Below are 12,683 nucleotides of genomic sequence, written 5' to 3'. Positions count from 1 at the left end.
GGAAATAAAATCAGTTTTAGTACTCAGCTACTCTCATTGCAAATGTTATGGAGGGGGTTCCAAAAAAAAATCCAAAAGTTTTCTGGAAAGGGCTTCAGAAATAACAGCAACATATATCAAACAGAACAAAAAAAGATCAAAGCCCTTATTGAATATAATTCAGCTGATCACGTGTGTTTAACATAATTAATTCATGATGTACTATCCAATGTGATTATATTGTGTTCAGTTGCAATCAAAGATCATGGTAAATCATGAATTTATTTGCTGAGTCCTTCCCCTGCTGGTCCCTCATTTCGTCCAGAAGATATTCATTTGACCATCGGGCTTTCTTCACTCTTGGGGATATCTTGCATTTTATGCACTAACCTTTAACATATCCACAATATGCACACCACTGTGTTTAAATCAATTTACAAACGTATAATAATTACTTGATCAAGAGAACTACAATACCCAGCATCACCCTGTAATTTAAAGCACTTAACATAGTGAAGCTAAAAGTGATATAATTGTTCACCCTGACCAAGTCCACAAATACTTGAATTAAATGATTGAACTGAATACAACTAATTTGGGCTTCTCAGGTATAAGTTCTAAGAGAAACTGGGAAATAATTTGATATATGGAATGTGTGGTTGTCAATCATCTCAAAGGCATATTATTAATTGCACTTAGTTGAACCACTTTATTATTCTCATTCAATCACTCTCAAAGGTATTGATGTATCACATAAAATGGCTGAGACTGATGTGAGTCAAATGAACAAATATATGTCCATCATATAGTCAATCATCTTACTGCACTGTGTACATGACTATGAATCTGTTTATGTTGAAGCGATAGCAGCCTACAATATGGTGGATGAAATGTTCACTCCTCAAGTGGATGCTCACACTACAGGTCGAGACTATTCCAATTAGCCTGGCATGGCCAGACTAATATGACTGCGTAGATATTAGTCTGGAATCTCTGTGTTGCACCTGCATTTACGAGGGGCAAATAAAAAAATGCCTCTGGTGATAAACCTGCCCCATATTTGCATACTGGGCCCTGATTGGTCCCTCACAACTTCAGAGGGAGAGAAATCCAATCTCTATTGATAGGGGCCAGACCTAATCTGCCAAGGGCAATTTATTTTTGCAATGGCAGATTTGTGTGGAACCAGGCTATATTCCAATGACTTTGTTGCCAGAGCTCAGTGGTATAAACAACGTAGATATTAGAACATCATAATAATAATGATAATAAACTTTATTTGTATAGCACCGTTCATGACATCAAATGCAGCCCAAAGTGCTTTACATAAAAAAGATCAACAAAAGAAAAATGCAAGCTAAAGAAAAATAACACAATATTAAACAAGATTAAAAACAATAAGATCAAAAACATGATCAAGAACAAATTAAAACAACACACGAAGATAGCAGGAACAAAACAAAAATAAAATGGAATCAACTAAATGTAAGAGTAAAACAGTGGGTCTTAAGCTTGCTTTTAAAGCTATGCCTGTCTTATATGTAATGGGAGCTTGTTCCAGGCCGTTGGCCCATAAAAGCAGAAAGCTGCTTCGCCATGTTTTTTATCATTCATTTTTGGCACCTCGAGGATGCCAGCACTAGATGACCTAAGGAGACGGGTTAGAACATATTTGGGCAGGCAATCGGAAAGGTGCTAAACAATTAAGTGCCTTAAAAACAATTAAAAGGATTTTAAAATCAATCCTAAAAGTTACCGGGAGCCAGTGTAAAGATGCTAAAACTGGAGTGATATGTTCTCTCATCTTGGTTTTTGTTAAAACTCTGGCTGTGCTTTTCTTAGGAAGGCCAGAAAAAAGTGCATTACAGTAGTTGATCCGTGAGAAGAAATCATAACAATGAAGTAAACATATACAATATATCTGTTGATGTGAAATTAATGAACATAATACAAAAAATAACACACAAATTGCTGAATTTATTGGACTCATAAACTTATTTCTCAATTACTTTAAATGGATTATTATGATATATTATATTATAATATATCATAATAATCATTCCTCTCTCTCATATATCATAAGATTTGAACCCGGGTTCTCATGTTTACAAGCCTCATATGGTCTCATTATTATACTCTATACTATTATATTATTATAGTATACACAACACATTATACTTGGATGCTAAGTCACACTACTGTTCAGCTGTCATAATGCCCAGGCAAAAAAGCAATGACCATTTACATGAGCTGTCTGTACGAGTTATTTTTTTCTTTTTATGCTTTAAACCTAGAGAACCTCTAGCCTGGGATCCAGCCTGCTTCGCTACGTTCGGTGGATTTTTTTTTTTGAATTTTTCTCTCTTCGCAGTACTGGTGCTTTTCTTCTTGACAATTACAGAGCTTTAGGCATGCTGTGTAAAAACAACGCAAGCCACTACCAAGCTTATGTATGGCTATTTCTGTCTATACAAGAGGGGATACATTCAGATATTTCTGGTTTAGGGCTGTCTGACAGACAATAAAACAACACATATTAACAAACTCCACTAAGTGGAGTGGCCGGCCTCATTCAAGCTTGAAAATCAGTTATTTTTGGCAAGCAACACTGTCATATGACAAAGTATAACTTAGGCTAAAAGGTAATTTATTCCAACTCTGAACTCAGTCGCAGTGAAATCAGTGGTACATGCAGTGATGTTGCTGATGTAGTCTGAGGTCTACTTTGCGCTGGAAGTCATAGAGACAGTGAGGGCAGTGGTACGGCCGGACCCCGTTGTGTTTACGACTGTGGGTGATGAGGTTGGAGCTCTGGCTAAAAGCCTTACCACACACCTGGCACACGTGAGGCTTCTCACCTGAAAGAGACAGCGGGAGGCAATGAATAAAGTACAAAAGATCCCCAATGAGATCCTCATACAGAAAAGCTATGCAATTACTTTCTCAAAAGCCTTCAAATGAAGTTTTAATGATGTAATTGATAGGTACAATCATGCAACTAATGACTAAAATAAAGAATAAAGGGTATGAAATAACTCTGGTCAAACAGTCTAGGCTACACTTACAGTACATAGACAGTTCAGTTGTCTCAAAGGAAACAACCAGTAACACTTTTTATGAAGCCCTATTCATTATAATTTGCTTATAACACTGTATAATTCTAGTTATAAGTAAGTAAGTAGAGTCATGTGGCCGATAGTTCAGGAACCTATCTTCTGTTTCAGCCGCCCCCTTGTTGTTCTTGGATAGATTTGATGATATTATTTCACTTTACTTAAAGACGGGGTGCCGTGATTTTCAGTGATTCCCCCCCCCCACCCCCTAAAACATAATCATCAGGTATTATGGTTATACTAGGAGGAAGATTTTTTTCAAATAAGTGTACAGAAATTGTTAAAATTATGTTTTTATGTGGACACGCCTCCAGTTCATTAAGTATACCTGGTTCTCACCTTAGCACCTCCTCCACCACCTTAGCACCACCCACCCACCCAGTATTATGAATATTTAATTTAATTAATATAGTCATAGCTTCATAGAAACTGTTACCAACAAGGTTAAGGTCAAAGTAAATAGGCAAGCCGAGGGTCGAATCGGTGATTGCCAGACCACCTCTCTATCCACTCAGCTATGGCTGCCCAGTCTTCAGTCTACACAGTCTCTAGACTTTGGGATGGCTAGAAGGGCCTTTACCTGTCAGAGGATCTATAGCAGTGCTCTGGCACATGAGGGCGCCTATGACATACAGCTGAACATTAAATTCAGCAATGTCACAACAACCATGCCCTGAACAGTCAATATTGTTTTCTAGACTCACCAGTATGAATGAAGGTGTGTTTCTTCATATCAGATTTCTGGTGGAACCTCTTGCCACAGTACTGGCAGGGATACGGCCTGGTATCTGAATGTATTAGCAGATGAGTAGACAGGGTGGAGGAGCGCTTGAACGTTTTTCCGCACACTTCACAGTCAAATGTCCTTTCCTGAAATGTAAGAGTATAACATTCTCATGATTTCTTATCTGCAGATAGTAGATCTAATATGTTTTTTGATTTTTAGAAGGAAATGGAAAAATACATTCTGCACAGTGTGCAGTCAAACAATGCATTTTTGGGGGGATGCCAGTTCCCTTTTGGGTATAACGTTATTCAAATGATTCATCTTATCGCCTGGTGCTGTATTGTTTTATTTTGGGGTTTAGCTTTTTTCTGTTTATTGTATGTCCTTAAATATAATTACAAGTTAGATACTTATGCATATCAACCACATTAACACTGGCATCACTATTTTGGGGAAATCTATTGAGCTATTTCAAACTTCAAAAAAAGTTATTCTTTGAAAATAGCACATCTAAAGCATTGTGAGCTTGTAGATTGGCTAGTTTTGAGATTTGTCGTACAACGGATTATGTAGGTCAAGTGGTTAAATTATGATTTGTTTTTTTAAAAGGAAGAATACCTTGTTCCTGCATGGTTGCTTCCCAGTGTCTGTCCTTTGGCCATGCTGTCTGCTAGTCTTGGTGTATGTTGGTGACAGGGGCAGTCTGCTTCCACGACACTTGTGGATGTGACACTTTAAAACGGATGGAAAAATCTAAAATAGGAAAGATATGAAAGAAAGCGATAAACACCTCCACCTCTAGTTAAGAAGGCTACTGTATGTGTTACAGGTAGAAGTCCCAGAGTTGGATCATGATCAAATATATAACTACTGTAATATGAGATGATGCCATACTTTGCCACAGAGAGTACACTGTTCTTCAAGAAGAGCACTGATCTTAGAGCAGCCACTGCTTTGGGTCTTTCTCAGGCTCTGAGGTTGGTGCATCAACACCTCACACCTCACTGATGGTGCTTGCTGACATTCTGGGCTCAACGACAACATGGGCCTGGACCATACCACTATAGGGAGAGTGGGGGAGATAGTTGTTTGTCATTAGGACTGCAGGCATTTCAATAGGTAGGGTTGGGGTCAGGGTTAGGTCGCCTGCTGTGGTCTTAAAAAAAGAAGAAGTTGGTTGGTTACAATACAACACCTCTTCCTGATTCTTGTTTGTAAATATATAAAATATATCAAGTGCACTTGATATATTTTATATATTTACAAACGTTCTCTTAATGATTATTGTACTTCTTTTTTAAGCAATATTACACGTGCAAGTGTTGAGGAATAAAGGAAACCAATCACATGCAACAAAGGTCATGAACGGGGTTCCAGTTATACATGGGATACTATACACCACGGCCAAGTGAACTATCAAGTTTCCCTAGATTAACTCTCTTCCAGGGATGGACAGTACTTCAAACAATCAAAGTAATATTAAAACGTCTTTAAAAAAAATAAAAGCTCCTACCATGTGATCTGGTGCTGCATGACTGAAGTTGAGTGTTTGCATCAGGGTGGAAGTCAGGTGCAAGATACAGAGGTAATGATCCGTTAGTTATACGATCAGTATATGTTTTGGTTGAGGAATGCTCCAGGGGTGTACTCCAGGAACCCTGTTCTTTTTTAAGCTGACTCAGTGTTACTATGGTACCTGGGTGGGTGTTGCTTGATGTGGGACGCAGGTGATGCAGGCCCACTCGTTTTATCAGGAATGAACGAGGCATATTTTAGATGTATGGAACAACCTATGGACACAAATAATGTAAACTCCATAAAATGACACCTCTGAGATGAAATAAATATCAATATCAATCTGTTCACTACATCACTGACTTTTTTTTAATTATAAAATGCAATTAATAGATTTAAAACCTTAAGTAGACCTAGATATACATGAGTGACATTTACGGATCCATTCTGTGTTATTAAATATTATACAAAATGTAATACTAATCCTGTTTGTGCCAATAAGACTATAAAATGAGGGAGCTGTTGCCGAAACTAAAACGATTACCCAGGAGAGGGCAGCAAGTACTGGTTTATACTGCTCAAATATTGTGACAATAGTTATTAATTAATTAATTCATCTTTTTTATTGGATGTATTCAATAAAAATACATTATGCACAATTCAGTTAAATGAACAACTTACAGCTATTATCAGTAAAGTCTTGATAGATACCTTATCATCGCATTTATTTATATTAGTTATGTTATTGAATGTGCCCATTTTTTAAATAGGGCTGCAAGAAGAACAGAGCAGTTGTAATACTACAGAGACGTCTGTACAGGTTGCAGTAGTTAAAGCTCAAACTTTTTTTTCTTATTTGCTACTGAATAGTCAATATATTCACTATGTGGTTTCATAATTCCTGACTTGAACTCAATTTGATTTAGTGAAGATACTGAATAGGCACCTAGGGCTTCCTCTCTCTGAATCATTACTAACACAAATATTATATATAAAGAAGCACAATGCCAGCCAGAAAGTTTCATCTGTTTTTTTTTTTAGATGTTCTTGACTTCATTCACAATATTTTCACGTTTTTTTCATATCACCTAACACATAATCCATAACACGTTTTTGCCATTGAATGACAAATGGGTAAATCATTCAAAGTAATTAGAATTAAGAGAAGCTCATACGTTTTGTGAAACTCAGTGTTAGAAGATACAGTAGGATTTAAATCAGCTCCAAATACAATGAACAAATGATAAATACATGACAAACAGGTAGCTCATTATGAATGCTAATATGATAATATAGCTACTTTAGTTTGAAAATATGCATACACTTACCAGATTAGTCACTCTTCCAAGTACGCACAAACATCAAAAATCAAGCTTAACTTCACAAACTAAGTACTTAAAATGTTCAGACGCCAAACTGACACGCTGTCTTGAAAAGGATATACGATTATTAAAGTTACAATTATGATAAGTTGGACAAATTATTATATCAATCAGATCTCCAATCAGAGGTTGGACAGATTCTGAGCAGTTGATGGGGCTTATAGTCGTTTACAAAGATGAGAATGACAATGACAAGGAAGTATCTGAATCTGACATCTGGCTCATCGCTGTGGCAGACACTTTGACCACACAGCTTCCTCACAGCAACTTCAACTCAACTGAGGCTTCTGAGTCGAAGCACAAAAAACTATTTGGAAGGTGACAATACAATACCTTTGAAGTCAATAGACTTTTAAAACAGGCCTGAAAATCCACCTTTTATGAGGCCAAAGGGGGAGGTATAGAAAAGTGATGGTATTCACTGCCTACAATTCTTTTCCCCTTATTTTTCCTTTTTCTACTCTGTACAGTACGTGTTTTATATTGTAGAAGAAGATGATGTGTTGATGATATTGTATTTTGGTGTTATTTTTATGCTATGTTGATAAATTGAATACATAGGACCAGGGCAGGAATTTCAGGGAGGCCACGAAGGCCATGGCCGTCGTTGCCCCTCAGTTTGGCCTTGTGCCCCTCAAAAAAATGGCATGCCCTGAGGCCACAGTGGCCTCTCTTTCTTGTCATGTAGACACCAGTGTCTTTTGTTGAGATTCTGAATTCTTGAGTCCCCATCTTTAAACCAATACAGTGACTTTGATTGGTGCAGGGCTGAGCATGGATCAGATTGTAAATACCATAATGTAATTATTTCACTTGCAGATAGTCTACATATTACATTTAAAATCATCCTTAACCCTTAAATTAAATGAATTATTTCAATGGACTAAAAGTTTTATTTGATGGCCTTCCTGTCCTGGCATTTGTGCCCTAAAAAAACAAGGTCAACACTAAAGGCCAAGTGGCCTTGCCCCTAAAATGACGAAATTCCAAGCCTGCATAGGACCACAATGGAATCAAGTCCCCAGGACTTTTTTTGTGTTATCCTTTTAACTCAAATGTCTGTCTGACTGTTTACATTTCTGTCTAATAAAGTATTCAATCAATCAATCAATCAATCAATTAAGCAGTGGTGGAAGAAGTACTCAGGTTTTTTACTTTTTTACTTTTTAGTAAAAGTATCAATACCACCATGTAGAAATACTCTGTTACAAGTAAAAGTCTGGCATTAAAATTTGACTTGAGAAAAGTACAGAAGTATTGGCATCAAAATATACTTAGAGTACCAAAAGTAAAAGTATGCATTATGCAGAATGTCCCATTTCGCAAGTTTGGAAATGTATAAAATCCTTTGAAAATAGCAGATCTGCAAGCTCACAAGGCGTCGAGACATTTTCAAACAATTGTATTAGAGTAAAAGCACAATATTTGCCTTGTAGTGGACTAGAAGTAAAATAATTGAAAATTGGAAATACTCCAGTAAAGTAAAAATACATCAAAATGGTAAGTACAGTACTTGAGTAAATGTACTTAGTTACTTTCCTCCACTGCTTTTAAGATACCTTCCCTCCTAAAGGTGAATATTATAGTGTACCATAATCAAATCACATATTCATGCCTTATTTGCACGCAACCACACACACACATTTTCTGTCTCTCGCCCTTACCGTATTACAATGATGTTGCTACTGCTGAAGGCTTCTTCTTAGTTTGAATTATTCTTATTGTTACGCTTTTCTGCTTGTATCTGTATTAGTAGCGGTTGAGTGATGCAAAAACCCTTGTGGGTCAATCTGAATTTATTGAGAAGAGAAGCCACTGGTGCTGAAAATTCTTTGTAAGGTGTTGTCATAGTATGTTGACACAGTAGTGGATTACCAAATCGTAAGTTCCACAGAAAGAAAGTAAAGATTTAAAATATACACCACCAATGACCCTGTGACCCGACCACGGATGAAGATGGATGGACAACCAACTTTACATTATGGCATCACAAGGCAAAAACTCAAGCACACGGTCCGGACCGCTGGCGTAGAGGTTCGGGCACCGTATCGCGGGTTCGAATCCTAATCCCGACGACCTTTGCTGCGTGTCACTCCCCGTCTCTCTCTCCCCTATCTCCCCTGTCAATCTACTGTATACTGTCAATAAAGGCAGAACAGGCCTTTAAAAAAAACATGGCAACACAAAAACACAGTTACTGTAACTATGGCGCAGACTACACGTCAACACCAATAGCACATTTTCTGAAAACCCTGGAAGGAGTTTGACTAAAAACATCAGTTTTCATTGACCTAAAATGCAGTTTGATTAGAAATGAGGCCAAAACGATTAGAAAAGGTATTTTGAAAAAATCCATGCGTAACTTGACCCATTTAGACCTGAGGCTGAAAAACTTCAAATATTTATTCAAAAATTACAACAAATGTATGTTGCATAGCAACAAGAACCCCAAAAGGGGTTCCCGTCTTGAAAGGTATAGTTACAAATATGGGTTCCCGCCCAAAATGGGTTAAGCTATACCAGTATCGTTTTCACAAATCAACATCTACAATCCCCTGATGTGAACCGACAAGCTGGCAGCCTCTGCGAATATGCGGTGTCAAAGTTGTATTTTGTATCATTCAATCATTGGATACAGGACACTGAAACGTCTCGTTTTTAATCATATTATGTCATTTATATAGTCTTTTTACTGTCATTTAATATACTTGACAACAACATCAGTAAAATTGCAAGAGAGTGGACAATGTTCTGGAACATGATGGCATGGCTACCAAAATGGCCGTCACATACAGTACAGTACTTCAGAGAAGTCCTAAACACCTGGAATAATGAACTGGGATGAACAAAGCCTGGAGGAATTCTCAGTGTTTTTGCATTGTATTATCACATTTCAATCGTTTACCATGAAGAAAGTAGGGTGGCCTGTACTGTAGTATGTGATTGGGGTGAGGGGAGTGGGGGGGGGGGCATTCAGTTTTCAGAATCTTTCTGCACAAAAGTGGCATTGATGATTGAAATTCATTTCAAATGACTTGGCTATGAAATGAGAGGGCCCCCTTGTCAATGAAAAGTTACTGTACATGTAGCGGTGCAGCATTGCGTGTACGTCTACCTACTATTATGGCACAGTATGATATTCATCTCATGTAATCCTGTTCAGAGAATGAAACAGTAATCATAAACAAAAAAACAATAATGATGACAAGCAGTACCATATTCCAAAGGAATTCACAAACATATCAAAATTTCTGTCACAGTTGATACAGTTGTATTTAGACAGTGGCTAGTACGGAGCACCATCACTGAACAGCAGTTTACAGCTGTGTTAGTTTAGCGTTGAATCGTGATAGCATTGGGTTTACATCCACATCAGATCTTATGACCTTAGGTGTAAAACTTTAAACCATCAAACCTGAACCCAAGGAAATCTATCCAAACACAAACTGAGACAGATAGAGAATGACCTTTTGTACACGTGACCCCAGTCCAAGCTATCATTTACACTAGCATGTTTCCAACTATCTTAGAAATCAAACCCAACCCAAAAATGCCCAACTGCAAAGTTTGGCCATAACAAGACCCAAGTATAGGTCCCACCCTGACTGAGCATAAATGTCAACCTATAAGTTACTCTAGACAAAAGCATCAGCTAATTGTCATTATCTGAGTTACCTTACCCTAGTTAATATACTGTAGGGAGATCAGACATTGAACTCTTACAATAATTTTTGACCTGCACTAGAATGACATTAATGCCAGTATTTGCAATAATAATTTGATTTGATGATACGTGAAATAGAAAGTAGAGATTTTAAGTATTGCATCAGATGGTGAGGGACTATTTTACTTTCCTACATGGGGTAAACCAACATCCTCTTTACTAGAAATCTAGCTTGTCTGTATATTACTTAGAAGTTGGCAATATTGCTTCCTTATTCAACCCTATTGCAGCTACTAGCAACATAGGTCAAAAACAGTTACACTTAATTTTACAGTGAAGAGTATGAAGCAATTTCCAGGTCTTTGGAGAACTCATCTCTTCTCAAAATGGTCAAATGAGCGGGTCAAGTCAGGTTGGCTAAGCTTAGAGCATACAATATGAATAATTAATAATAAATAATAAATAATTAATAATTATTCTTATTCTAGAACTGATCACAAGACAAGATCTCACCCTGGATCCCCTTCTAATGTCCACACTTTACCTTTGCAAAAACTCTCCCTGTTTAATGTTGTGAGCACATCTGAGTCAGACAGAAGACTGGTCTTCTTTGTCTAGTGCAAAAAAGCAGCTGCTCTGTACATTTGACACCCTGTTTGATAAACTATACACACTCAGAATAATCTCTCACAAGTAACTCATTGTGATATAGCTATATATGTATCTGTATACGTTTCATTTCATGTCATATTTCTGTATAATTCTTGATAGACTTACTGTACTCTTGAAGTCAGAATGTGTTATTTGATACTGTATGTTTTCCCATACACTCTTCACTCATAATAACCATAGGTTTTCTCTTGGTATCCCTACCGCTTTCAATGGCACATACTACAAAACATAATTATCCAAGCATTGATCTGGGATCACATTTGTCTTTAAACTGATATAATGACCTGGACTGGTGATTCTAGATCAGCAATTCTATTATGAAATGCTTTGTTAATACAGAGGGCACTAATAATGGCTAACATAATACCGTGATAACATTTGAGTTTTGAGGCAAACACATTATTCACCGTTTCTGCTGAATTGTGTTCAGTTGCCTTAAGTTTCAGAACAACAAAGGTGGTGTAATCATAATGATCAAGTAATCAAAAAAACAAACAAAAAAGGCATTATTGTGCCAGGAGGACTCCAAATATGGACACCCATAAACAAGATATAAGTAATTAGCTCTATTACACTGCGATTCGTTTTCAAATAATCGTCACACTAATCTTTTCCAAGCGTTACGCTGATCTTTTCCAAGGGTAAAGGGAGGTTGCCCGTTCACCTCACACTGACAACATAAAAACAACAGTAAAAATAAAATGGAAGGAGTAAAAATTAAAACGATAGCAGCACGTTCTCCATCTCTCAAACACGTCTCGTCACAGCAACCCTGGCACAACGGCTGCAGGGCTCATGTTGGCACAAAGGACGGTGGGATCTCTACCAATAATAGAGAGTTTGGCCTCTGTCAGTATCTCAATAGATATATGGTTCTTATCTAGATATATAAAAAAATAAAAAACAAAAATACCAAAATAAATTACAACATATAAATAATTTAAAAAAAGATTTGGCAACAATGAGTTTTTCTGGGTCATGGTGGATTTTCTTTTAACCATAATTTGCTCGCCTTTTTTTTTAATTCTCAAGGCATACAGTAGACATGGACGATACACATATTAATTATGGTAAATTGCTATGAAAGTCATTTATAAATGTCTAGTGACATCTCTATGATACTGATGTGTACACTTCCACACAGTGCTCCTCTCTTCCTCTTGGCCTCTCCCTATCTCGGTCTCTCTGTCCATCTTTTTCTCCTGCGTGTACCGAGAGGACAGTGGATGGGGATTCCTTTGTTCTCGAGGACAGCAGACACACGGCTCGCGCGTGGTGTCATCCTTCCATGAATGGAACCGAGAAAGGGAGGAAAGAAAGAAATGGGAGTCCACTGTGAACCAAACAGCATTTTTCTGCTCAAGTTGGGAAAATGGAAGAAAGAGACAAGGAAATGAGGGGAGACGACGTCTCGTACTTTGATCAGTTTATGACAGTTTACGGAGAAATATTTCCTCCACCTGTCTTATCCATTCCGTCATCCTCATAATCATTTTTCACCGAAGCCTTTGCAGAGGCGAAAGTGAGTTCCTGCATTATAGGGAACCGCGTAGTCCTTTAGCTTCACATCTAAAGGAAAATGAGCAGCCATGTGTGTTCAGTTCAAGCCCCTCTCACCTTGTCTTTGTTTA

General features: G+C 37.4%; 1 protein-coding gene across 2 annotated transcripts; it reads right to left on the bottom strand.

Annotated features, from left to right (window-relative positions):
* Nucleotides 1-1,236: 1,236 nt before the first annotated feature.
* On the bottom strand, nucleotides 1,237-8,496 carry LOC308074626 (uncharacterized protein). Of its 2 annotated transcripts, none has more exons than XM_080414132.1 (6): nucleotides 8,381-8,496; nucleotides 5,333-5,609; nucleotides 4,714-4,880; nucleotides 4,438-4,572; nucleotides 3,797-3,962; nucleotides 1,237-2,837 (listed from the first exon to the last, which is right to left on the bottom strand). In XM_080414132.1, exons 2-6 carry the CDS (start codon nucleotides 5,586-5,588, stop codon nucleotides 2,659-2,661), a joined length of 903 nt encoding a protein of 300 aa, XP_080270258.1. In that variant the 5' UTR covers nucleotides 5,589-5,609; nucleotides 8,381-8,496; the 3' UTR covers nucleotides 1,237-2,658. The 2 variants fall into 2 exon arrangements, with proteins under 2 accessions (XP_080270258.1, XP_080270257.1); XM_080414131.1 differs by lacking the exon at nucleotides 8,381-8,496 and adding an exon at nucleotides 6,663-6,831.
* Nucleotides 8,497-12,683: the final 4,187 nt, after the last annotated feature.

This window comes from Gymnoscopelus braueri (genome assembly GCF_963280865.1).
Source record: "Gymnoscopelus braueri genome assembly, chromosome: 2".
NCBI classification, from domain to species: domain Eukaryota; kingdom Metazoa; phylum Chordata; class Actinopteri; order Myctophiformes; family Myctophidae; genus Gymnoscopelus; species Gymnoscopelus braueri.
Note: the sequence above shows the minus strand (reverse complement) of the source record. Positions and strands in the feature narration are given on the sequence as shown.

Coding starts and splice junctions, on each gene's coding strand:
- LOC308074626 (XM_080414132.1), bottom strand. CDS start 5,588: ATGCCTCGTTCATTCCTGATAAAACGAGTGGGCCTGCATCACCTGCGT. Junction 4,881..5,332: donor ATGCAGCACCAGATCACATG/GTAGGAGCTTTT, acceptor CTCTCCCTATAG/TGGTATGGTCCAGGCCCATG. Junction 2,838..3,796: donor ACACACCTTCATTCATACTG/GTGAGTCTAGAA, acceptor TGTCTCTTTCAG/GTGAGAAGCCTCACGTGTGC.